Source organism: Helianthus annuus, chromosome 2, assembly GCF_002127325.2.
Source record: "Helianthus annuus cultivar XRQ/B chromosome 2, HanXRQr2.0-SUNRISE, whole genome shotgun sequence".
Taxonomy (NCBI): Eukaryota; Viridiplantae; Streptophyta; class Magnoliopsida; order Asterales; family Asteraceae; genus Helianthus; species Helianthus annuus.
In genome coordinates this window covers 172612541-172640514 of record NC_035434.2, presented here as the reverse complement: position 1 = coordinate 172640514, position 27974 = coordinate 172612541, and the positions used below count along the sequence as shown (strand labels likewise).

The 27974-nt window shown below is 35.9% G+C and overlaps 1 protein-coding gene across 2 annotated transcripts; it reads left to right on the top strand.

The window, feature by feature from the left end:
* The first annotated feature begins 10278 nt into the window (after positions 1-10278).
* Positions 10279-26564, top strand: LOC110927253 (uncharacterized WD repeat-containing protein C2A9.03). 2 transcript variants are annotated; one of them, XM_022170906.2, is made up of 10 exons: positions 10279-10440; positions 11759-11891; positions 13905-14063; positions 14143-14229; positions 18380-18514; positions 18629-18739; positions 19236-19327; positions 19922-20027; positions 21236-21322; positions 21606-22194. In XM_022170906.2, coding segments are annotated over exons 1-10 (1326 nt in total). In that variant the 5' UTR covers positions 10279-10438; the 3' UTR covers positions 22020-22194. The 2 variants fall into 2 exon arrangements, with proteins under 2 accessions (XP_022026598.1, XP_035841842.1); XM_035985949.1 differs by lacking the exon at positions 21606-22194 and adding an exon at positions 26092-26564 and having other exon boundaries at positions 10281-10440.
* The last annotated feature ends 1410 nt before the right edge of the window (positions 26565-27974 follow it).

The following is a 27974-nucleotide window of genomic DNA, read 5'->3' as shown; positions in this document are numbered from 1 at the left end:
ATTGTATTTTATATGTATTTAAAACTAGTAAGATTACTCGTGCTACACTGCATGGTTTTGGTCGATATCTATTTTGGTTCAGTATAACAACACAACCGAAAGAAATATGCTTAAATGAATATTAACACATGTATACATCGACTGAAAACCATAAAAATAAATTTAAATTGGACAAGGGACCGACTGATTTTAAATAATTGTAAATGAAAACGTAAAGACTATCTTAAATATAACTTTAATGTTAAAGGAACCTAAAACTAAAACACTAGACATAAAGAAAAAAATTAAATAATGAAGTTCAGAAAGAAAAAAAAAACTTCAGAAAAAAAAAGTCAGTAAGATGAAAACACTATTCACATAACTTGCTAATTGTAAATTACGTCAAAATGTATACCAACTAAAAATTTACATAAAAATAAGCATGAAAAACGTATTATATTTGAGCTGGCATATTCCCGAAGAAAATTTACGTCGAAACGTAAACCAAATTAAATTTATGCCGACACGTACATAAAAATAAACACGTAAGAAAATGGTGTTTTTAAGTTAAAGAATGGTACGGCGCGTTGCGGTGGTGTCGAAACGTAAAGTGACTTAAATGTATATTGTCTAATGAAAACTTATTATATTTGACCCGACTCGTTTCCAAAGAAAAATTACCTCAAAATGTATACTAACTGAAAATGTACATAAAAATAATAATAAAAGCGTATTATATATGACCCGACTTATTTCTGGGAAAAATTAAAATTTACGTGAATACGTAGATCAACTGAAAGTACATAATAATAAGCATAAGAACATTTATACTTGAGCCAACTCATTTTCAAGAAAAAATTACGTCGAAACGTAAATCAACTTGAATTTATATTGACACGTAATTAAAAATAAACACGTAAAACTCGATTACAAAATTTTTAGAAAGTTCAGATGTTGTAAGTGTCAATGCTTTAAAATTGAGGGTAAAAATATACAAAAGAGCAAAAAAATGACAAAAAAACAAAATTAGCAAAAAAAAAAATGAAAGTTATTGTTTATGTAACTTGCAAATGTAATTAAAAAATGAAAAAAAAAAAAGTAGTAGTTGTGATTCCATATCAGGTGATGGATCATGGAAGATTGGAATGGGGACCTCAATAGTCTTACCTCATATTCTCAAAATCAATAATTTTCAGGCTAGACTTGGGGCCTTTTATGGGACAACCCTTATCTACATGTCTAGTCTCTTTTTAATGTCACATTCAAGCAAATATTCACAATAGAGGTGCAGAATATTGGATTTTTTTAACAAGGGTTGGGGTGTAACCGGTTTTGGTTTTGGTTCAAGATAGTGAACACTGGTTTTGGTGAAACCGATTTGGATCATAGAAAATCTTAATATATTGAAACTGGTTGGGATCAGTTTCTCAAGCCAATTTTTGTTAAAAATATGCTTCTGATTAAAAATCAGTTTCAAATTGGTTCGGTGACAAAAAAAAAAAAAAAAAACTGAAATCTATTTATAATCTATGGTTTAGTTCCTAACCAAATCGGCTTTTACAAAAGGGTTTTAGGTTCGACTTTTTTTCGTGTTTTGGGTTGGGTCCCCCCTCTAAATCACACCATTTTAGAACTTTAACATATCTTTTAAATCATAAAAAGAATTCTCAAAGTTAAAATATGATAAAGTTACATTATTAATATTGGAAAATGAAATCATTTGTTAATATTCTAAATGAACATGAATCAACATAAATGAGCACACATGAATAAGGTTAAATAAAGAAAATGAACGTGTTTTTGTTCGTTAGTTAGTTGATTACCCAATAATAAAATTTGATTTTGGTGGTGAGTCGATGCACGATGAGCGTATTAGTATTACCAATAACTAATAATTAAATATAAAGGAATGTGTATACGGACATAAATGAACAAACAAACAAAAAAAAAAAAAACAAATATAAACGTGCGTCAATAAACGAAAGAAACACATGCTCATGTTCTTTAATTTATTCAAAATAACAAAAATGTTGTTCATGTTCATTCTTTTATTGAATAAACAAACATAAGCAAACTTTTGATTCGTTTACAATCCTTAATTTTAGTCTTTCAGCATTTAGCTTAAAAAGAATATTTTCGAATTGCTTTACATAAGAGGTGCAACACTTAGATTTCATCTTTAGTTACACATGTGTTTTAAAAACCATATTAAACCACTCCGTACCACCTCTTAAACCAGAAATGTTAGTGTTGTCAGTTTAATATCAAGCTAATTAGCAAAGTTGCAGTTACAAAGCCTCCTTAAACACCTATTTAGAGATCTTATGTTCAAGTCCTACAAAGATAATGAATTCGCCGTTCTAAAAAAGTAAGATGACATCAAATAAGATAAACAACTGAAAACTCTGACAAAACAGGCATATACCGTTCTTTCCTTTGCTCATCGGCTGGTATTTAAGATGGTCAACCAATCCGGTTTTCAAAAGACTAACTTAGACCCAAAATATTACTAGTTATATTTATAAAAATGAATTAAACGAAACCGAAATCAATAAAATAATTTGTAGCAAACTCATTGTACTTTTGTCATCAACAAGTTCTTCAAATATTTTTTTTTATCTTATGTCATCTCATTAGGCTAAAGGGTGTGGGGGTAATGATTGTGACATGATTCATCACGTAGGAACGTCAATGGAAGACTATACCACCCCCTTCCCTAATCCACCATGGTTTGCATGGAGGATGGAGCTGGACCGACTTCCGACCTTTGATGCGCTAATAAGGAGAAATGTTCAGGTCGGTGATGGGACTTGTCGAATGTGTATGGCTGCGGACGAGAACGTGGACCATGTTATTATCGGCTGTTTAGTTGCGGCTAATGTGTGGCTCGATGTCAGCAAGTGGTGCGAAATTCCCGATATTTTCGCGTTCTCGCTTAAATACCTTCTCGATTTTCACAAGAATCTTGGTGTCTCAGATAAAAAGAAAGATGCGGTTCACGGAATCATTTTTATCGCATGTTGGAGTATATGAAGAGCTAGGAATAAATTGGTTTTTTCTAATAGTCCTGTAAAAATAGATAGTATCCTCAGTGAGATAAAGGACTTGGGTTTTCTTTGGTTCTCGAATAGATCGAAACATAAGGGGATAGGTTGGGAAGATTGGTGTTCTTTTGTGAATATGTAAGTTTTTCTTTCCTTTGTTTGTAGTTGTTTGGTCGGCTTGTTGTTAATGAAGTTGAAGTTTCAAAAAAAAAAAAAAAAAAAAAAAACCATGGTCATCCTTTCCATTTTTTCAAGTAATCATTTCCTTTTTCTTTGGAGAAAAATAAATTAAAATAAATAAGGGGATAGTGGTTTGGGTCATGACCACACCCTTAGGGTAGTTGTTTTGGATTGTGTATTAGAGGTGAGTGACATGTCACTGACATGGAGGGTGATGGTTGTCATGAGGGTCATGACCACAGCTTATAGCCTTATAATACCAATACAAGTTAAAAATAAATGACAGATAAAACGGTAACAAACTACGTCGCAACCCAATTAAGAATTGCAATAAATAAATAAAAATCTACGAAACAAAACTGCCACGCCACTAAGACCAAGTGTAGTCGTGTGAAAACTGGGCGTTTTTTGCCCAAACACGCCGGAGATGCCGCCCCCGTGGGCCTTTTTTTACCCAAATTCTATTGGAGCGTTTTAATTTCCACGCCTGATCGATGTTTCAACTGGCCAATGACAGGATCGATGGTTTTTTTACTCATATTATTTGTTTAAAAAATTAAAAAAAATTGGGTAATTATGGGAGTGCCATCTATCAAACAACGTCCAAAGATGAGGGGCATTACCCATTACGTCCATTTCTTTTAAACGTCTCTTTATAGACAAGGATGACACGTGACATAAAACACCCCAAAATGAGACATTATTCATCTAAACCACATGTAACGTGTAATCATTTTCATCAAAGCCCAAAAAAGATCGTCTTTGGATGAATTCTCTCGACCCACACTTGGATTTCATTAATATTAAAAACAACAATAATAATTCATCCACGATCTCCTGGAAATACACCAACGAAAACCCCCAAATATTCCCCTATTTTAGAGAGAGAATCACAAGATCATGAGATTCAATTCACCCCCTTTTTGAATTCAGAAGAAAAAAGATTCAAGATTTCTTCTGGGTTTCCAATCTTGTAAACACCCATGTACGCTTTTCATACTTTTTCCTTTTCTTACAAACCCTAGTTTCAAGAATTTGTTATTTGGGGTTTTGGTCTATATCTATTTTGGTTCAGTATAGCAACCGGAAGAAATATGCTTAAATGAGTATTAACACATGCTATACATGAACTGAAACCACAAAAATAAATTTAAATTAGACAGCGGGAAAGACTGATTTTAAATAATTGTAAATGAAAACGTAAACACTATCTTAAATATAATTTTATGTTAAATGAACCTAAAACTAAAACACTAAACATAAAGAAAAAAATATAAATAATAAAGTTCAAAAATAAAAAAAAAAAACTTAAGAAAAAAAAAAGCCGATAAGATGAAAATACTATTCACAACTTCAAAGTATTTCGTAACCAAAGGGCTTGTAACCTAGCATTATAAAGACGTATTGTAGAATTTGTTTCTCCCCAAACATTGATGGTTCTAGTTTTACTATGGATATTTGACATAGTTTTAGAAATGGGTTTAAAGGATGTGTGAATTAGTTGTTAAAAAAGAATAAGAGAAATAGATTTCACGTTATATTTTCATATATGTTTAGAAATATTTTGAGTTGCAAAACTGGTAAAATTAAATAACGTTACTCAAACTGTAAGAAATCATTACCCGTTGGTAAATTTTCACTTTTAAGTTATATACGCAATAATGGGATTGAAATAAGTGCGACCTCATCCATTCTCAAAACGAAATGCCAAGTCATCATTTTCACCCGTTCTCACAACGACGCCACTCTCCCATTTCACATAACTTGATAATTGTAAATTACGTCTAAGCGTAGACTAGCTGAAAATGTACATAAAAATAATCATGAAACGAATTATATTTGAGCTGACATATTCCTGAAAAAATTTACGTCGAAACATAAACCAAATTAAATTTATACTGACACGTACATAAAAATAAGCACGTAAGAAAATAGTGTTTTTAAGTTAAAGAATGGTACGGCGCGTTGCGGTGGTGTCGAAACGTGAAGTGGCTAAAATGTTTACCGTCTAATGAAAACTTATTATATTTGACCCAATTTGTTTCCAAAGAAAATTTACCTCAAAACATATACCAACTGAAAATGTACATAAAAATAAGAATCAAAGCGTATTATACATGACCCGACTTATTTCTGAGAAAAATTAAAATTTACGTGAAAACGTAGATCAACTGAAAGTACATAATAATAAGCATAAGAACATTTATATTTGAGTCAACTCATTTCCAGGAAAAAATTACGCTGAAACGTAAATCAACTTGAATTTATATTGACACGTAAATAAAAATAAACACGTAAAACTCGATAACAAAATTTTTATAAAGTTCAGATGTTGTAAGTGTCAATGCTTAAAATTGAGGATAAAAATAAAAAAAAAGACAAAAAAAAAAAACAAAATTAGCAAAAAAAAAAAAAAAAAAAAACCAAAAAACAAATGAAAGTTATTGTTTATGTAACTTGCAAATGTAATTAAAAAAAATGAAAAAAAAAGTAGTAGTTGTGATTCCATTTCAGGTGATGGATCATGGAAGATTGGAATGGGGACCTCAATAGTCATTACCTCATATTCTCAAAATCAATAATTTTCAGGCTAGACTGGGCCTTTTATGGGACAACCCTTATCTACATGTCTAGTCTCTTTTTAATGTCACCTTCAAGCAAATAATCACAATAGAGGTGCAGAATATTGGATTTTTTTAACAAGGGTTGGGGTGTAACCGGTTTTGGTTTCGGTTCAAGATAGTGAACACTGGTTTTGGTGAAACCGATTTGGATCATAGAAAATCTTAATATATTGAAACTGGTTGGGATCAGCCTCTCGAGCCAATTTTCGTTAAAAATATGCTTCGGATTAAAAATCGGTTTCAAATTGGTACCATGACCAAAAAAAATTTAAATCTGTTTATAATCTATGATTTAGTTCCTAACCAAATCGGCTTTTACAAAAGGGTTTCGGGTTCGACTTTTTTTTTTTCGTGTTTTGGGTTGGGTTTCCCCCCTCTAAATCACACCATTTTAGAACTTTAACATATCTTTTAAATCATAAAAAGAATTCCCAAAGTTAAAATATGATAAAGTTACATTTTTTATTTTTTATATGAATATAAATTAATGATTGGAAAATTAACATTATGTCCATTTGTTAATATTCTAAATGAACATGAATCAACATAAATAAAGAAAATGGACGTGTTTTTGTTCATTCGTTCGTTAGTTGTTAGTTAGTTGATTACCCAATAATAAAATTTGATTGGGGTGATGAGTCGATGCACGATGAGCGTATTAGCATTACCAATAACTAATAATTAAATATAAGGGAATGTGTAAACAGACATAAATGAACAAACAAAAAAAAACTAATATAAACGTAGGTCAATAAACGAATGAAACACATGCTCATGTTCTTTAATTTATTCAAAATAACAAAAATGTCGTCCATATTCATTCTTTTATTGAATAAACAAAAATAAGCAAACTTTTGATTCGTTTACAATCCTTAAATTTAGTCTTTCAGCATTTAGCTTAAAAAGAATATTTTCGAATTGCTTTACATAAGAGGTGCAACACTTAGATTTCATCTTTAGTTACACATGTGTTTTAAAAACCATATCAAACCACTCCGTACCACCTCTTAAACCAGAAATGTTAGTGTTGTCAGTTTAATATCAAGCTAATTAGCAAAGTTCCAGTTACAAAGCCTCCTTAAACACCTATTTAGAGATCTTATGTTCAAGTCCTACAAAGATAATGAATTCGCCGTTCTAAAAAAGTAAGATGACATCAAATAAGATAAACAAATGAAAACCCCGACAAAACAGACATATACCGTTCTTTCCTTTGCTCATCGGCTAGTATTTAAGATGGTCAACCAATCCGGTTTTCAAAATACTAATTTAGACCCAAAATATTACTAGTTATATTTAAAAAATGAATTAAACGAAACCGGAATCAATATAAAATAATTTGTAGCAAACTCATTGTACTTTTGTCATCAACAAGTTCTCCAAATATTTTTTATCTTAGGCCGTGGGGTATGGTGGGGCTTGGGTTGGGCATTGGTTGACACGTAGAATAGGGTGGCAGACATGGCTAAACCCACATTGAACACGGTATGACCGGGACGGGGGTTTGGGGAGTGGGTTTGGTGGGCTTGTGGGCTGGCCGGCTGGGCTGACCCGCTTGGCGGGCAGACCCAATATGATTAAAACACAAATTTAATTTTTTTAATATTTTTAAATAAAGAAAATTACAAAAAAAAAATCCCAACTTTTATATTTGCTTTTTATCTCTTCTCTCAACGTCAAGACTATTTCTAACTCGTCACCCTGTAGCCTGTAGGTGATCAATCGGCTGGGATAGAATTTTCAAATCATCCCGTCTTTGTTTCAGGGCATCTCTAGCTTCTTTGCTCCTTCGTATTTCGGCCCTTTGTTGTTGAAATACGTTGAATGTATCCAACTTGCATGAAATGTCATCCAACTGGTCGCTGTATATTCCCCTACGCGAGCCAGAACTCCCAGCTGAAGGTGATGCCGTTTGTTTTTTAGCACGCCTTCTTGAGGCATTTCTTCCATGCTCGGGCCGGTTTGGGCTTGGCGAATCATCCAAAAGGTCCTCAAACTCTTGATCTCGTGCATCAGATTGTGCTTGGGACGAGGCCCTTGACCTTTTGGAAGACGAGTTAGTTTCGCTACCAATGGGGATATTCGCCCACTTTGGATGAAATTTACAAACCTCCCAACAATGCATGAAACGAAAGTCGGTCTTCATATTTGATTTGAATGCGACCACTGCATTTGTCAAAACGCCGGCTTCGGTTTCACCACTTTTAGGGTTTTGCTTTGCTTTATTTAAAAACTCACTAAATTTTGTAAGTTGGGAGCTTATCTTGCTCCACTTTGAGGATAAGCTATCGTTTTCACGATAAGTCTCCTTACCCATTTCTTCATGGAATTTCCTACTAACCGATTCCAACAAAGCGGTTCGATGTTGCGAATTTCCTATTTTAATAAAAAAATATTAATATATTACAAACTCATATAAATAATAACCATGCCATTAATATAAACTAAGGTTAAGCATACCTAAAGTTGAATGTTGAGATTGTTCACACCAACCCCTCGCCAATGCAACTTCTTCAGCATAGACCCATTTTTGTTGTTTTCGTTTGGCGGTTTCAAGTACTTTATCCTCCTCGGTTTTTTTCTTATGACTTCTTTTCTTTATGGGTTTCGATGCGGAAGGACCCTCTTTGGGTGGTTGAGTTTCGGGAACGGATTCGTTTTGTGAAAGGTCGATGGAGGTTGGTGAAAGGTTGATGGGCGATTGGGAAAATGGGGTAAGTATTGAATCTTCGGTGTGTGGGAAGTTAGTAAATACACGATTCCCGATATACGATGCATAACCTGCAATGTTGGGCATAGGAGAGTGTATGAAAAATGGACGAGCTATTGGATGAGTGGGTGGTGGGCTAGGATTATTTTCTTGGAATCCATACGGGTTGCTCGGGTCAAAAGGACGGTTGTAAGGATGCATTTTTTCGTTTTGTAGTAGGAGAATTGAAGATGTATAGAAGATGTGGTTGAATGTGGTAAAAAATGGAAGTAAAATGTGAGTTTTATAGTGAAAAAATGAAAGAAATTTTTTTTTTTTTAAATATAGCCGTTGGCCAACGGCTAGCCCAACGGATCTTTTCTTTTGGCCACTCACAAACCGCCATGTCACCTTGGTCCCCCGCCCGGCTTGAAACCCAAGCCCCAAGGGGCCACGCCCCAACCCAAGCCCACCCGGGGTGGTGCCTTGGGCGTTTTCCCCCAACCCACGCCCCAACCCAAGCCTCATACCCCACGGTCTTATGTCATCTCATTAGGCTAAAGGGTGTGGGGGGTCATGATTGTGACATGATTTATCACGTAGGAACATGAATGAAAGGCTATACCACCCTTTCCCTAATCCATTATGGTTTGCATAGATTAAACCATGACAACCATGGTTCTCCTTTCAATTTTTCAAGTAATCATTTCCTTTTTCTTTAGAGAAAAATAAATTAAAATAAATAAGGGGATAGTGGTTTGGGTCATGACCACACCCTTAGGGTAGTTGTTTTGGATTGTGTATTAGAGGTGAGTGACATGACACTGGCATGGAGGGTGATGGTTGTCATGAGGGTCATGACCACAGCTTATAGCCGTATAATACCAAAACAACTTAAAAATAAATGACAGATAAAACGGTAACAAACTACGTCGCAACCCAATTAAGAATTGCAATAAATAAATAAAAATCTACGAAACAAAACTGCCACGCCACTAAGACCAAGCGTAGTCGTGTGAAAACTGGGCCTTTTTTTGCCCAAACACGCCGGAGATGCCGCCCCCGTGGGCCTTTTTTTACCCAAATTCTATTGGAGCGTTTTAATTTCCACGCCTGATCGATGTTTCAACTGGCCAATGACCGGATCGATGGTTTTTTTACCCATATTATTTGTTTTAAAAATAAAAAAATTGGGTAATTATAGGAGTGTCATCTATCGAACAACGCCCAAAAGGTGTGGACATTACCACTATCTCCATTTCTTTAAAACGTCTCTTTGTAGACAAGGATGACATACCCAAAAATGAGAAATTATTCATCTAAACCACATGGAACGTGTAAATACGGTGGTAATCATTTTCATCAAAGCCCAAAAAGATCGTCTTTGGATGAATTCTCTCGACCTACACTTGATTTCATTTTAATATGAGTAAAATGCACGGATAGTGCATGTGGTTTTGCAAGTTGGTCTGTGAAGAGGTTGGGGGAAACAGAGAGAAAGGTGAGGGTGGGTGGGGTTGGGGTGAGTTGTTTTGTTTTTATAGAGGAGAGAAGATGAATGGTAAATTTGTCATTTCACATCCACTTAACAGAATAAACTAACCCTTATCCACTCCAGGGACTATCTGAGTAACAAACTGTCAAGCCACAGGGAGCACTGATGTAATTTCCAAAAGTTGGGGACTATAGGTGTTATTTTGCAAAACCACAGGGACTATCCGTGCATTTTACTCTTTTAATATTAAAAAACAATAATAATAATTCATCCACGATCTCCTGGAAATACACCAACGAAAACCCCCAAATATTCCCCTATTTTAGAGAGAGAATCACAAGATCATGAGATTCAATTCACCCCCTTTTTGAATTCAGAAGAAAAAAGATTCAAGATTTCTTCTGGGTTTCCAATCTTGTAAACACCCATGTACGCTTTTCATACTTTTTCCTTTTCTTACAAACCCTAGTTTCAAGAATTTGTTATTTGGGGTTTTTATTTTTTCAAGATTGTGTTTTGGGTTTTTGTTGATTGTAGTTGTTGATTATCTTGTTTTGTGCTTTTTTATTTTTTTATTTATTTATTTATTTATTTTTTTTTGCAATTGTTAGTTTGTGAAGGGATGGTGAATTTTGCTTCTTCTTCATTTTTTTGTTCTTTGAATAATTTGGGGTCTTTTTAGATTGTAGTTGCTAATTATCTTGTTTTGTGCTTTTCTTGCAGCATGATTCATTGATTGTTACTCTTTTGAAGGGATGATGAATTTGGTTGATTTTTATTTTATTTTATAATTTGTGTTCTTTCTTTCTTTTTTTTTTTTTTTTTTAAATTGTGTTTAGGTCTTTATTGAGTGTAGTTGCTAGCTATCTTGGTTTTTTTTTTTTTTTTTTGCACTATGGTTTATTGATTGTTAGTTTGTGAAGGGATGGTGAATTTGGCTGTTTTTTATTGTTTATATATATATTTTTTTGGGTTAGATTGTGAATTTAGGTTTTGAGTTAAATGCCATTTTAGTCCTGTGGTTTGGGCCATTTTGTCAGTTTAGTCCAAAGGTTTCATTTTTAACCTGTGGGTCCAAAAAGGTTTCACAGTTGCCATTTTAGTCCACTGGGTTAACTTCATCCATTTTTTCTGTTAACGAGAAGGCCGATTCGGTCATTTTATATGTAATTCTATTAACTAAAAAGGCAATTCAGCCATATAAAATGACCGAATTGGCCTTCTCGTTAACAGAAAAAATGGATGAAGTTAACCCAGTGGACTAAAATGGCAACTGTGAAACCTTTTTGGACCCACAGGTTAAAAATGAAACCTTTGGACTAAACTAGCAAAATGGCTCAAACAGGGACTAAATTGGCGTTTAACTCTTTAGGTTTTTATTGATTGTAGTTGTTGAATATCTTCTTTTGTGCTTTTTTTTGCACTCTGATTCTTTGATTGCTTGTTTAAGGGATGATGAATTTGGCTGATTTTTTATTTTTATTTTTTAAGATAGTGTTTTAGGTTTTTATTGATATTAGTTACTAATTATCTTGTTTTGTGGTCTTTTTTTTTTTTTTTTTTTTTTTTTTTTTTTTTGCACTATGAATCATTGATTCTTACTTTGTGAAGGGATGATGAATTTGGTTGATTTTTTTTAAATCAAGATTAAGGGTTTAAATGTTTATGCATGTGGTGTGGTTAGATGTTATTAGAGGAGGTGAAAATTTAAAAAGAAATTACTGAAGATTTATTGCTAATTTTGCAGGGATTACAGGATCCCTGATAACGAAGTTGACGAAATCGATTACATAGCAGATGAGATAGATGTTTTGGATTTTGTGATGGATGATGTGGAGGGAGGTGGTGGTGGATATGAAGTCGTTGACGATTACGATATGGTTAGTTTAATCTAATTGCATTTTTGTTGCTATATTGTTTTTGCATATAAGTATTGTATATCACTTGTATGGTCAATAGAGGCGGTTAACCGTTTATTTAGAGTAAACTGCCATTTTGGTCCCTGTGGTTTGGTCACTTTTGCCACTTTAGTCCAAAACTCAAACTTTTTGCATCTGGGTCCCTGTGGTTTCAGTTTTATTGCCATTTTGGTCCAAAAATGAAATCAGGTCATATTTGTCTTATAAAATCCTGCTATTTTGTCATTTTCCGCAGGGGCAAAATGATCATTTCTTTTTTATTAAAAAATATCATATTTTATAAGACAAATATGACCTGATTTGCCCCTGAGGAAAATGATAAAATTGCAGGATTTTTCAAGACAAATATGATTTGATTTCATTTTTGGACCAAAATGGCAATAAAACTGAAACCACAGGGACCCAGATGCAAAAAAGTTTGAGTTTTGGACTAAAGTGGCAAAAGTAACCAAACCACAGGGACCAAAATGGCAGTTTACTCGTTTATTTAAAACAAGTTGATTTTCAGTGTATTTAGCCCCGCTTGCAGTATGCGCATATAATTTATATACGTGTGGGTGCTCAGGTGGCAAAAGTGAAAGTGCACTAATTCTAACGTTATTTTACTAATTTCGTGAAAATAACGTTAAAAGAGGCGGATGGTTAATCATGCATCATGTGGTGGCGTTGATAGCCGAAAGACAAGGGGTACATGCACTAATCGGCATTTGTCTCAATTGCTGAGTGTTATGTGCCTTATGTCTAAGGCTTGATGCAATACTACAATCGAGCCGAGGGTCTCACTGGAAGCAGCCTCTCTATTCCTACAGGGTAGAGGTAAGGCTGTCTACATCTTACCCTCCTTAGACCCTACCTTAGCTTTGCTATTGGTGGGATTTACTGAGTATGATGATGATGATTTTCAGTGTATTTATATGATTATATAACCTTCCAAATAACTTATTCTTGATGTTGATTCTGGCGACAAATGTAGACGTTGTAAAAGAATAAATGAAATGAAACTTGAATGTTCGTTCCTCTTGAAAATAGTCGATGACTTGAATGTTATTTGGTAACATAGTTTTTGTTATTATTATATGATTTATATCTAATATAGAGGTGTACAAATCGTTTTTACCAACCGAACCGTTTTTTAACCGAATCGTTTTTTAGTGGTAAACAAACCGTTTTTTAAAACCGGTTCAGGTTTAAAATCGGTTTCCAAGGATTAAACCCCAAACCGATTAAACCGATTCGGTCCGGGTTATAAACCGGTTTGGGACAACTAAACCGTTTTTTTACAACCGGTTCGGGTTATAAACCGGTTTCAAAGATCGAAAAATACAAACTGGTATCCAAACTTTCTGGTCGAGTCGGGTTGAAACCTGTTTTTCAAACCGGATCTTTTTTTTTTGAGTTAATAGCCAAAATGGTCCCTGAGATTTGCTCACTTTTGCCATTTTAGTCCAAAATCCAAAATTTTTAAATCTGGGTCCCTGAGGTTTGCATTTTGTTGCCATTTTAGTCCGAATTTCAAAAACTCCCTTTTTTTACTGTTGCAACCAGCCTATTTTGTCCTTTTGTGCAGGGGTATTTTGGTCATTTTTATGAGTTATTATAACAAACTCAGATCAAGAACCCAGAATACCCCTGCGCAAAAGGACAAATAGGCTGGTTGCAACAGTCAAAAAAGGGAGTTTTTGAAATTTGGACTAAAATGGCAACAAAATGCAAACCTCAGGGACCTAGATTTAAAAATTTTGGATTTTGGACTAAAGTGGCAAAAGTGAGCAAACCTCAGGGACCATTTTGGCTATTAACTCTCTCTTTTTTTTTTTTTTTTTTTTTTTTTTTTTTTTTTCAAACCGGTTTTTTGTACATGTCTAATCTAATATGTTGAAGAAACAGTGTTGGCGGGTCAACACAATGGTCAGTATCGAATCAATCATCACTTGTGTATTCTGAAAATAAAAAAACTTTTATCATCTTACGTAGGTGACGGATACGTCTTCCGCTCAAGCAAGAAGAGGCAAAGACATTCAGGGGATCCCATGGGAGCGGTTAAAGATAACCCGAGAAAGTTACAGACGCACGCGATTAGAACAATACCGAAACTACGAAAACATTCCGTTATCAGGTGATGCTGTGGATAAGGTACACCTTTAACAATTCCGTTTACTTTGAGCGCGTGTGTAATATATATGCGTTCTTATATGTGTCGTTCCGTGTGTAGAAATGTAAACAAAAGCAGAAGGGTGCTAACTACTACGAATTTTTTCATAATACGAGATTGGTGAAGCCTACAATCCTTCACTTTCAGGTAATTACTGTTTCGCTCGGTAACTATTTGACGTAACTAAAATGTAAAAAGTGGCATTTTTACCGGTCCACTAACGGGCTGAGGCTTGTTATTTTTTATCTCCAATTGGTGTAGTTAAAAAAGTTTGCTAAAAATGATGCTAGTCAAAAGGGTTTAAAGTCATTCAAAGATCATTATTAAATTATGAGTTAATTACATAGTTAGTCCCTGTCCCTGTGGTTTGCACAAAATAACATACTTAGGTACTAATAGTTTAAAATCACCTTCTAGGGTATTATATAACCCTACAAAAAGTAACTTGGGGTGCCTTAGGGTAACTCAAAAGTTGTGTCTTTTTACACATAACCCTTAACTAATACCCTTGCTTCATAAACACATAACCCAAACCAACATGTCCCAATATATATACCCCTTTAATAAATATATTTGGGTTATGTCCCGTTTATTTAAAAGTCACACCCTTCACTTCATTTTACTCTCGCATATGTACTTGATTAAACTCTTCAAATGAACCGAGACATACTTGAACCAACACACAGCATAAGAATCAACAATTCATGTGTTTAGATCACACTCATTCAAAAAGTCACAACTCTTCAAACAATTTTTAAATATAACACACCCTTACGAAAATGTCACAACTTTTAAACACAACACACCCTTTCAAAAGTCACAACCCATCAAACTACTTTTAAATATATCATACCCATTACAATTTTTGCATGAAACCAATCATCACACCTATTCAATCTTCCATTGTCGATCTGTTCGCATGGAATATGGAATCATCGCTTCCACTTATATTATGTATATATGATATACATACAAATACTCAAACCTACCCATTAGTGACGTAACCACAATATGCAGAACATGCATGGAACATCCCACCATTTGAAAGGAATTAAACAAACACATGAACTATCGCACCGGCACACTAATAAACGGCATAAAATCAAAGGGTCACACCCTTTCAAGTTACTACACAACCGGAAAATACGGATGCACCGTTCTGACGCACCATTTGAACTGGAAAGAAACCGATGCACCGTTTAAAGTTGCAAGTTAAGTTACTACACACCCGGAAAGTACCGACGCACCATTTGAACCCAAAAGTAACTAACGCATTGTTCCGACACACCGTTTGGAAAAAAAATAAACAAATCAACACTGAATCGTTGTATCGTTTCATTATTAATATATATAATAATCCAGATTATTAACCACTATAGTCACTTATGGCATCTCTCCGAACATGCAACCGTCGTATCGTATCCGTACATATCATCGCATCCCCTCCGAACAACAACCGCCATTTCCCTTCATATTTATATATGATATAAGCCGGATAACAACCGCCCTCAAAATAACTCGGCCACAATAACAAATGAAGGCAACGACGTATCTCTCCATTCGCTGGATAATAAAGATCCAACACATCACTTGGTTCATGATTCATGAGGCTGCAATTCAATTCGATTAGATTGATTGACTGACGGAGATTTCGATTGTTTGCAGTGAGTGTACCAAAGTGCCGAGAATGTGAAGGGGGTTCGCTGACCACCAGGAGGGAGAAGGCCATGCTAGCGGTTGTGCACCGGAGGGGGGTTGTCGGCCACAACCACGAAACTGTAGTGACGGTGAAATGGTGAAAAGTTTGGGATGAGATGATCATTTTATGTTGCAAAGCCTATTATAAAAAAATCTAAAACGAGTCTCACTTTATTACTATGTTCAAGCGTGCACATCAACGCATATGGTTTCACGTGATGGTTTTCTTTTGCTTTATTTTTCAGTTTTTAGATTTGTTTTAAAGAGTGTTAACCATGATATAAACGAGATTACTGTTAGTATTATTATAATAAATTTTACTATCATTGTTTTCGTTAATTTTTTTAAAAAAGTTGAATACACAACTATTTCCCATGTTGAAATTTTGATGTTGTATTGTTAGATTTTAATTGAAAATAAATTTACTTTTGTTATATAATTGGGGATATTGCGAAATAATTTACTTTTTGGTAGATAATTTAGGGATATTGAATTTTGTTACGAAGATATGTTGAAATGTGCAACAGATGTAATCCATAAACTATGTTATTTTTGCCTACATTTGTATTTTAGATGGATGATGATGTAGGTTATGTGAAATTGTGCTTTTTTTTCTGAACGGCGTATGGTTAGGATGTTGCTAACCTTAGTTTGTTAGTATCACCAAGTTAGTATTAAAACTCCCCCACTGCCTGAATTTAAACCCAGGACCTCCAAGAGAAGCAACACTTCCCACCTTCCACTTGACCACTAGGCCAAGAGATCATTTGAAATTGTCCCTTTTATGAAACTTATTCAAGAAATACATTTGTTTGCAATTGAGTTTTTTTTCAAGAAACACCTCTATGTCTATTATTGTCAAATGGGTTTTCTTATCAACAACTAACCACATGTTATGCCCCATCTTTTGATATGATGCCTTTTAAGTTTTAAAAATAATAAATTTGTTTTAGGCGAAAATCGCATAAAAATTTGCTACCAAGTTCAATTTTGTGGTATTTTGTTGTTGGATTTTGTTATTATTTTCAAAAGAATTGAAAATTAACCCACTTTGGATGCAGTTGGTGAATAGAATATAGTCATATTAAAATAACTCATTTTCAACACCCCGCTGCAACGCGCGGGTTAGCGTCAACTCGTTAACTTTTCATTTTGTAACGTTCGGAGGTATTAACTTCTAGGGTATTAACATACTTAGTCCCTGTGGTTTGCACAAAATAACATACTTAGGTACTAATAGAAAGTGATTTTAAACCTACAAATGACGTTAATACCTCCAAACGTTACAAAATGAAAGGTTAATACCCTAGAATGTGATTTTAAACTATTAGTACCTAAGTATGTTACTTTGTGCAAACCATAGGGACTAACTATGTAATTAACTCTAAATCATATAAAGCAAAATTTATCTTATAATTGAAATAATACAATTTCTTGTTCATTTTTAACAAAGTTACAATGTATAAAAATATTAGAAGACAAAAAAGTGTTTCGAGTCTGGACAAACTAGTTGAAAGTCGCTTAACATGTATTTATGTATGCCTAAAACCTTTTAAATCATTTTACCCATGGATGTCAATAGCGGTTATAGCGACCACTATAGCAAGCGTCGTAGCGTTGTGAGGTGTTGGCGCGCTATTCCTTGGTTAGCGACTAAATAGCAAATTTTATGGTTTTCTTTAAGTTCGTTAAGATTATAAAGATAGCGTATTTTCATTATTTTAGGGTATTTCTTCTATACATGAAATAGTGTACTTTAACTATTTTATGTAGTTAATATCCCGATATATCAACCGATATATTAGTGATATATCAACCGATATATCAGTGATATATCGGTTGTCCGTCCCCTGTACAAAATATTGGTTAGAATATCGGTACCGACGATATCAGCGATATTGTTCGATATTTGACCGATATAGGACCGATATTTAGTCGATAAATCACCGATTTTCCCGATATTAGTACCATTCTTCTTATTTCTACCGTTCATTTTTCTTCTTATTGCTGCTATTAGTGTTTTAAGTCTTAATTGTTAGTTGTTACTGTTAAATGTTAGTGTTTTAAGTCTTAGTAAGTTCTTACTTGTTACAATTGTTAGTGCTAAATTGCTATATATATAAATTTAGCATTATATTATAATTACCGATATCTCACCGATATCCCACCGCGATAACTGATATCTCAAATATCGGTCCTTGACCGATATCCGATATTTTACCGTATTAACTACTTAGTAACTATTTATACGTGAAAACAACACTTTTTTTTTAATTTCTTTCCCTTTATCACTAAACATGAGATAGCGGGCGCTATTTCATTGCTATCGTTATGTAGGCTGTAGCATATAGGTAGCCTGTCACTATTGTTCGCTATTTGCTATTGACAACTATGATTTTAATTTTTAACCAAACCACTAGGTTATCATTGAAATAATATAATTCCTGTAATCGTATTTGACAAAGTAACTATTTATAATAATGTTAAATCTTTTGGACAAAAGAGAATTCGGGTCGACAGTCGACTCAACATGCCTGCATGTCCATTCGATCGCCTTTTTCCGATACGGGTCTTTTAACCACTTCATATTATTCTTCAGCTTAGGAACCTGGTCTGGGCTACCTCAAAACATGACGTATATCTCATGTCTAACTACTCAATCATGCATTGGTCGTCGTTATCGTACAATTTGTCCGAGATCCTTAACTTTTCTGGTCATGTAGCACCTACTGAGGTACTTTCAGTTTATTTACAACATTTTTGTAATTATCGTCTATTTTTTGTTCATTTGGAATTTTATTATTGTTTTAATATTTAATTATTTATATGCTTTGTGGTCATTATATAGAAACATGCAGGGAGTTTACTGGAAGGTTTTACGCAAACGCAGATTAGTACTCTAGCGGTCAAAGATGATTTTATAGTTGCCGGAGGATTTCAAGGAGAGCTTGCGTGTAAGGTATTTTGGAAGTATAATGGTTAAATTTTTTCTTTAAGAGTAAACTTCCGTTTTGCTCCCTGTGGTTTAGTCACTTTAACGGTTTTGCCCCAATCCTTTAAAAATAGCCTTTTTACTCCTTGATCTATGAAGCCCTTCATGATTTTACTCCCCGCCCTAAACGTCATCCATTTTAAACGCTAAAGCCTGTCACGTGCAAAACACCTGATGGACAATTATGTCTTTTCCCAATCCATATTAATGAATTACCTTTTAAAACCCTAACGTTTAAAATGGATGACGTTTAGGGGCAGGGAGTAAAATCATGAAGGGCTTCATAGATCAGGGAGTAAAATGACTATATTTAAAGGTTTGGGGCAAAACCGTTAAAGTGACCAAACCACAGGGAGCAAAACGGAAGTTTACTCTTTCTTTAATATTTTTTATGTAGGTTTAATTGGTTTGTAACATGCACTTTGGTCTCTGATATTTTTATTTCATTTATTAAATGATGCAGCGGTTGGATAAACAGGGAGTAAGCTTCTGTACAAGAACAACTTACGAGGAAAATGCCATAACAAATGCCGTTGAGATATATGACAGCTTGAGGTAATAATTCATATTTGAACTCTGTTATGAATAATCTTTGTGTCAATTGTTGGTTACCCATATATGTATTGTTTCGTTGAACATTTACTTGTTTTTAAAGAGTAAAATGCACGGATAGTCCCTGTAGTTTGGATAAATTTCACCTTTAGTCCCCAACTTCTTAGAATTACACTCTTAGTCCCTGTGGTTTGACAAGTTGTTACTCGGATAGTCCCTAAAGCGGATGAAGATTACACAGATAGTCCCTGTGGTTTGACAACTTGTTACTCGGATAGTCCATGTGGTTTGACAAGTTGTTACTCGGATAGTCCCTGTGGTTTGACAAGTTGTTACCCGGATAGTCCCTGTGGTTTGACAAGTTGTTACTCGGATAGTCCTTGTCATTTCACACCCACTTAACCAGAAATACTAACCTCCATCGGCTTTGGGGACTATCCGAGTAACAACTTGTCAAACCACAGGGACTAAGAGTGTAATTTTGAAAAGTTGGGGACTAAAGGTGAAATTTCACCAGACCACAGGGACTATCCGTGCATTTTACTCGTTTTTAATTTTTTTTTTAAAAGCATCATGAATTACTGAGTTGTTTTGCAGTGGTGCAATGCATTTCATGGCATCAAATAATGACGGTGGCGTGCGAGAATACGATATGGAGAGATTTCAGCTTACGAATCACTTCCGTTTTCCTTGGCCAGTGAATGTGAGTTTTTTGTTTACCTTCGTTTTACTATCTTTTGCTACGATCGCCGTCAGTGGTGTGGCAATATGGGCGAGTTGGGTAATTGGTTAAAACTTGTCTGGTTCAAAATGGGTCGACTCTCAACGCTTTGTCCAAAAGTTTTGAACTTTTTTAAAGAGTAAAGTACACAGATGGTCCCTGTGGTTTACCAAAAATTGGAATTGGTCCCTAGCTTTTCAAAAATACACGGATTGTCCCAGTGTTTGCACTTTTTAACGTATTTAGTACCTGGCCAATAAATTTAAAGGTTTTAGCATGTCCAAGTTATGGACTAAATTCGTTACAAAGTACAAACCTCAGGGACCATCCATAGACTTTTGGAAAAAGCTGGGGACTAGATGCGTTACAAAGTGCAAACATCAGGGACCATATGTGTACTTTTGAAAAGGTAGTGACCAAATCCAAAATTTTGGTATGCCACAGGGACTATCCGTGTACTTTACTCTTTTTTAAAAGTGTGCTGTGACGTATAACCTATTTTGCAAATTTGACACCATTATTCTCTTTTTTTCTGTTCTCAAGATTTCTTGGTTTTTTGTTTTTCGACTGCAAGTGGTATTTATAGTTTTTTTCTTCGACTTCATTTGCTATGATCTAGATGTGGTAAATTGGTTGTGTTATCTCAAAACACTTCTTGCCCAAAAGTTCAGTTTTCTTTTCCATAAGAGTAAAATGCACGGATAGTCCCTGTGGTTTGGTGAAATTTCACCTTTAGTCCTCAACTTTTCAAAATTACACTTTTAGTCCTTGTGGTTTGACAAGTTGTTACTCGGATAGTCCCTGTGGTTTGACAAGTTGTTACTCGGATAGTCTTTGTCATTTCACACCCATTTAACCAGAAAAACTAACCTCCAATCCGCTTTGGGGACTATCCGAGTAACAACTTGTCAAACCCTAGGGACTAAGAGTGTAATTTTGAAAAGTTGGGGATTAAAGGTGAAATTTCACCAAACCACAGGGACTATCCATGCATTTTACTCTTTCCATAAAGTGACTTAAAAGGTTTCGTGTTTTAAAGTACACTTTCGATGAAGTTATGAAAAAAATAAATTTGTCATGAGTGATGTAATTATTTCCATTATCTGGTCGTATCGGTTCACTTTGAACAAGGTCTCGTTTGTGTGCTTTAATCTTAGACACTATAAGTTATTTATTTTTATTTGTTTCAGCATTCGTCATTAAGCCCAGATCGCAAGCTTATAACCGTCGTTGGAGATCATCTCGATGGACTTATTGTGGACTCTTCAAATGGAAAAGTAAGATATTATACATTTTATGTTATGTTTTCGATTTGTCACTTTCGCTTTCTTTAATGGTTCTGTTATTTATTTTCGAGTAAAATGCCATTTTCGTCCCTGATGTTTGGCCAGTTTTGCGTCTTTCGTCCAAAGGTTTGTTTTTTCACATCTGGATCCAGATGCGGAAAACAAACCTTTGGATGAAAGTCACAAAAGTGGCCAAACCTAAAGGACGGAAATGGCTTTCTACTCTTTATTTTTTGTATGTATATAATTTTTAAAATTTATATCTTGTTTGCAGACGGTTGCATCCGTCGAAGGTCACCTCGACTACTCATTTGCATCCGCATGGCATCCAGACGGAAGACTCTTCGCTACAGGAAACCAAGACAAAACCTGCAGGGTATGGGACTTACGAAACCTCTCAAACCCCGTTTCGGTTCTCAAGGTCAACATGGGGGCAGTTCGGTCAGTCCGTTTCTCATCCAATGGGCAGTTTTTAGTAGTAGCGGAGCCTGCTGATTTCATACACATTTACGACACCAAATTAAACTGTGAAAAACGGCAAGAAATCGATTTTTTTGGGGAAATCTCGGGTGTGTCGCTAAGTCCCGACGATGAAACGTTGTATATTGGAGTGTGGGACCGGACTTATGCTAGTTTGTTACAGTATAACAAACGACATAAGTACGGTTACCTTGATTCGTTTGTGTAGGTGTAGGTCTAGTTACTAAAAAAATAAGAATTCTGAAATGAGCTTTGGTTTGATGCTTGTTCTGGATTCTGATTTAGTTTTGGTTATATTGGAGTATATGATATGATGATTAAAGACTTGTGTCATGTAAAACTTTGGTTAAGATGTATAGAGCTGGGTTATCTTTTGAAGAATATGTTGGTTGATTGTTCAAATCAATGTGTTTAATTAGTGTCTTGAAGTGTGAATTTTTACTGTTATCCACTTGGGAATAAAGCACTAGTGTTAGTGAGTTTAGATAAAGTTTAGGATAACAGGAGGTCAGAGGTTCAATCCATTTAGGAATAACGCACGCACTGGTGTTAGTGAGTTTAGATAAAGTTTACGATAACAGGAGGTTAGAGGTTCAACATCATGAAGTACAAGTTTTGTTATTAAAAAACTATACAAAATTATTACCTACTGTCTCATAAGTGGCAAGTGTCTCAACTATTACCTATGGGTAATAGTTGGCGTTATTAAAACCAATATTCCTAAAATTTAAAGTTGTACCACTTCATGTTCGAAATGGTGTGTAGAGAAATAGTTAGATACATAAAGTGAGGTTTCTTATTCATTGAAAAAAGATATATCGGTGGCTGCCATACGAACCGGGGGATTCAAGAGGTGATTTCTAACAGAGGAAGAAGGGATTTGAATTAAGAACGAAGTCGGATTCGAAGAATTAAAGATTTGACATATCGTTGGTCTTTATTTTTCGATTCTTTTTCATTTAATCTTGTTTCATTAATGATAGTTGCTATTATAAATTATTGTTTTGATTATTCAAACATGTTTTTTGGCTAGTTTTATCGTTCCACCTAGGTTGAGATGAACTTGGAATTTTTGTTTTGACTTTTATTTGATATTTTTTCTATGACGCTTAACATCATGAATTTGCTGACATATTTTCACTTAAAATCTCTTTTTATGTGATTACAAGTCACTACGTACTTAAATATGATGTTTTTCTTTATTGATCCAAAGGTCAAAATGTGGATATTGTGTTGTATATATTTTTTAGATTGTTACATAACTAATTTTGATAATTCATTTCCATACTTTCTCGTTCCCAATATATGGTTACATAATCTTGAGAATTCAAATCAAATCATTTTATTTAATTTATATATTCACATGATAAGCCTGAATATTGATAACCATAATCAAATCATTTTATTTAATTTATATATTCACATGATAAGCCTGAATATTGATAACCATAATCAAATCATTTTATTTAATTTATAACCATAGCATTAAGCAATATGAGAGTTGGCCTCAAAACATGTTGACAAAGTCAAGATTTCAAAAAAAGTCAAAGAAACATCCCACATCCCAATCACAAGTCACAACCAACTTATATCTTATCTATCTATGTGTTGCTTGGCTTAGAGTGATGGGGTTGCCGTTACACTTGGTTGATGCGGATGTTCTTAAGTCAGTTGGGGAATTGTTCGGGAAATTTCTTTTCGTTCAAAAATCGTTTGGTGATGATAAGGATTTGTCAGTTTGTAGGGTCGGGGTTCTTGCAGGCGATGTGGAAAGAGTTAAGGAATTTGTTTCGATTAAGTGGAAGAATAGGAGCTTCAGGATTTGGGAGGAGGAAGAGTTGGATATATGGGTTCCCGATTGTTTGGGAGGTGTGGGAGGTAGCAATCCGGCGATGTCCTCTCCGATGGCGTCTTCTCCGGTAGGTGTTCCGGAGGATGTTGGGAATCTGGGGGAGTTTGACGTTGAAGATGAAGAGTTGTGCATGGGAGAAGTGATGCGTGGGGAAGAGGAACCGGCTCACTCTCTCTCTAGTAATGGTGGCTCTGATGGGGTCCCTAATGAGGTGTGTTTCAATTGGCAGCCGTTTTTGGATTCTTGTTCAAGGAATGTTCCCTATTCCTCGGGCAATGAGAAAATGGGTGATCACTTTTTCAAAGCTACTAAAAAGGCTAAACGGTTTAGGAAGGGTGGGCCATCTTTTCATCAAGTGGGGAATGGGGCCAGCCCATCTTTTGTAACGGACTCTTCAGACAAATGTAGGCCCAGGAAAAGAAATAGAGGCACCTTGGAAGATACCAGCGATCCATTTTCTCTGGATAACCTCTTTGAGCTTATGAAGAATAAAGAAGGCGGTGGAGGCTCCGTCAATCATGCGGTAAATCTCAACCATCCTCTCAACTCCGATGGGGTTCCTATCGAAGCCGATGTTGGGGGTCACGAAGTGGACTCGGCTCAGGCACAAGGTGACTCCAGTGGAGATCCTAATAACATTGGAGAGGCGGTGGATAAAGAGATCAGAGAAACTGGTAACCTGGGAGTTAGATTGGGTATGGAGGTGGCAAACAGTGAAGAATTACTGAGGAAGGAAATTGTGGGAAAAGGTATTAATGAGGTTCAAGTATGAATTTTTTGTCCCTTAATTTGAGAGGGCTGGGAGGGGATGACAAAGCTAGATGGGTTAAAGGTCTTAAGGTTAAGTTTGGGATTTCGGTTGCGGCTTTTCAAGAATCGAAGTGCTGTGCTTTAGAGGAGAAGGTTATTTCAAGGCTTTGGGGAAACAAGGATTTTGGGGTGGAATGGGTTGATTCGAGTGGGTTGTCGGGAGGGCTGTTTAGTATGTGGGATAAATCTTTGTTCGAATTCAGTTCCGCGTCTAAGGACAAAAACTTTCTCATTATTTATGGTAAGATTAAAGGTAGTGGCCAACAAATCAACATAGCAAATATTTATGCTCCCTAGGATGTTCAGGGCAAAAAGTGTCTTTGGGATAAGTTGAAGGGTTTGATCGACGGGTCCTCTGGATTGTGGATCCTGCTCGGTGACTTTAACGCTGTCCGGTTCCCGGAGGAGAGGCTAAATACCCGTTTCAATTCTGTTTGTGCTGATAATTTTAACTCATTTATTTTTGATACTCGGTTGTTGGAATATGAGATGAAAGATAGGAAGTTTACCAGATGGGCTGATAATGGTAGGAAATGCAGCAAAATTGATCGCGTTTTGTGTGCTCGGATTTCTTTGGCTTGTGGCCGAGTGCTTGTTTTAGAGCCCTCCCGAGATCCCTATCTGATCATAGTCCCATTGTTCTTGTGACTAAGGAGACGAATTTTGGGCCGAAGCCCTTCCGGGTTTTTAACTCCTGGATCGGGCGAGCGGGCTTCGAGGAGACAGTCAGACTTGCTGCTCTTTCTTGTGATGCTATCGGGCCTGCGGATCTGTGTTTAATGAAGAAATTCGAGAGTATTAGAAGTCGGCTGAAGGTTTGGCGGGATGATATGCTTAAGAAGGAAGGGGAGCTTGAAGCTATTGCTAGAAAGGAGTTGGAGGATTTAGAAAAGGTTTTGGAGGTCAGGGATCTCGTTGAAGAGGAGGAGTGGGCTTTATTGGAAAACATGAAAATTGTTAGTGATGTCGAAGATAAAAAGACGAAGGATCTTAAACAACGTTCAAGGGTTAAATGGGCGAAAGACGGGGATGAAAATTCTAAGTTCTTTCACTCGATGATCAATTGTCGGAAAGCTTGTAATTCAATCAACGGGTTGAATATCAACGGGTCGTGGTGCTCAAAGCCTACCATCATTAAAAAGAAGGTTTTTGAGTTTTTTCGGGAAAGATTCAAGGAGGATTCCAGGGATCGGCCGAAGTTGTCGTGTGATTTTCTCATATTGATTACCGAGTTGTTTTGCAGTGGTGCAATGCATTTTATGGCATCAAACAATGATGGTGGCGTGAGAGAATATGATACGGAGAGATTTCAACTTATGAATCACTTCTGTTTTCCTTGGCCGGTGAATGTGAGTTTCTTTCGTATCTTGAAGGTCCAAAAGTTCAGGTCCTTGACCGATATCTGTTTTACTGCATTAACTGCTTGGATAATTTATTCTTATTCTGGTTTCAGCATTCTTTATTAAGCCCGGATCGGAAGTTTATAACCGTTGTTGGAGATCATCTTGATGGACTTATTGTGGACTCATCAAATGGAAAAGTAAGTGATTGTACATCTTATGTTTTTTCGATTTATCAGTTTCGTTTTCTTTAATAATTTTTTATGTCTTGTTTGCAGACGGTCGCATCTATTGAAGGTCACCTCGACTACTCATTTGCGTCCGCATGGCATCCAGACGGAAGACTCTTCGCTACAGGAAACCAAGACAAAACCTGCAGGGTATGGGACTTACGAAACCTCTCAAACCCCGTTTCGGTTCTCAAGGTCAACATGGGGGCAGTTCGGTCGGTCCGTTTCTCATCCAACGGGCAGTTTTTAGTAGTAGCGGAGCCTGCTGATTTTGTACACATTTACGACACGAAACTAAACTGTGAAAAACGACAAGAAATTGATTTTTTTGGAGAAATCTCGGGTGTGTCGCTAAGTTCCGATGATGAAACGCTGTATATTGGAGTGTGGGACCGGACTTATGCTAGTTTGTTACAGTATAACAAACGACATAAGTACGGTTACCTTGATTCGTTTGTGTAGGTGTAGGTTTAGTTGCTAAAAAAGTAAGAATTCTGAAATGAGTTTTGGTTTGATGCTTGTTCTGGATTCTCATTTAGTTTTTGGTTATATTGGAGTATATGATATGAATGATTAAAGACTTGTGTCATGTAAAACTTTGGTTAAGATGTATAGAGCTGGGTTATCTTTTGAAGAATATGTTGGTTGATTGTTCAAATCAATGTGTTTAATTAGTGTCTTGAAGTGTGAATTTTTACTGTTATTCACTTGGGAATAAAACACTGGTGTTAGTGAGTTTAGATAAAGTTTAGGATAACAGGAGGTCAGAGGTTCAATCCATTTAGGAATAACACACGCACTGGTGTTAGTGAGTTTAGATAAAGTTTACAATAACAGGAGGTTAGAGGTTCAACCTCATGAAGTACAAGTTTTGTTATTAAAAAACTATACAAAATTATTACTAACTGTCTGATAAGTGGCAAGTGTCTCAACTATTACCTATGGGTAATAGTTGGCGTTATTAAAACCAATATTCCTAAAATTTAAAGTTGTACCACTTCATGTTCGAAATGGTGTGTAGAGAAATAGTTAGATACATAAAGTGAGGTTTCTTATTCATTGAAAAAAGATATATCGGTGGCTGCCATACGAACCGGGGGATTCAAGAGGTGATTTCTAACAGAGGAAGAAGGGATTTGAATTAAGAACGAACCCGGGTTCGAAGAATTAAAGATTTGACATATTGATGAAACAATAGTTAACCGGGCAGGGTTAACTCCCTGGTCTCGTCAAGAAGGTTAATCCCTTCCTCTCGAGGATCGCTGGCTGGATCGTCCGCTAGTTGATCTCCTGCACAAGGAAACAAACCGTGACTCGTAACAAGGAGGATGGGGTGGGGGGGGGGGGTGCTCCGTGTTACCACTCTCCGGCGTGAGAATCAGTAGTCTGCTTGGGAAGCAAAGTATGATAGTCGTAGTAGTGAGAGAGTTGTGAAGAGATACCTCAAACCTGGTTTGGGGTCGGTATTTATAGCCGAAGAGTGAAGGAGGAGGTGGATGGACAGACTGACGACATGCTGCACCTTTGCAGGTGTGTCAAGCTAGTCGGTTGTGGAGGTAACGCCACGTCAGTCTGTCGCTTACGTAGACCTGACAGGCGACTGTCATTGGTGCTACTTGCTCTGTGGTGTCAGTCCCACTTGCTGAGCGCACAGGATGCGGTGCGAGCCACATCGCTGCTTGCGGTAACCTTTGATGTTCCCGTGTCTCATGCTTTGATCAAGAAATACACGAGATGCGGTGCCAGCCGCCCCCGTGGAGACTGTTACTGTTGCCTGCATCCCGTGTCGTGACGAAAATGCCCATATGATGCGGTGCCAGCCGCATCATTATGTTCATCTGCTTTCATACACAAGGTAAGGCTTCTCATCCTTAGACCGACTGGATTCGAAGGATGTGCCCGCATGGACGCGGTTTATTGCTGGTGGGGGT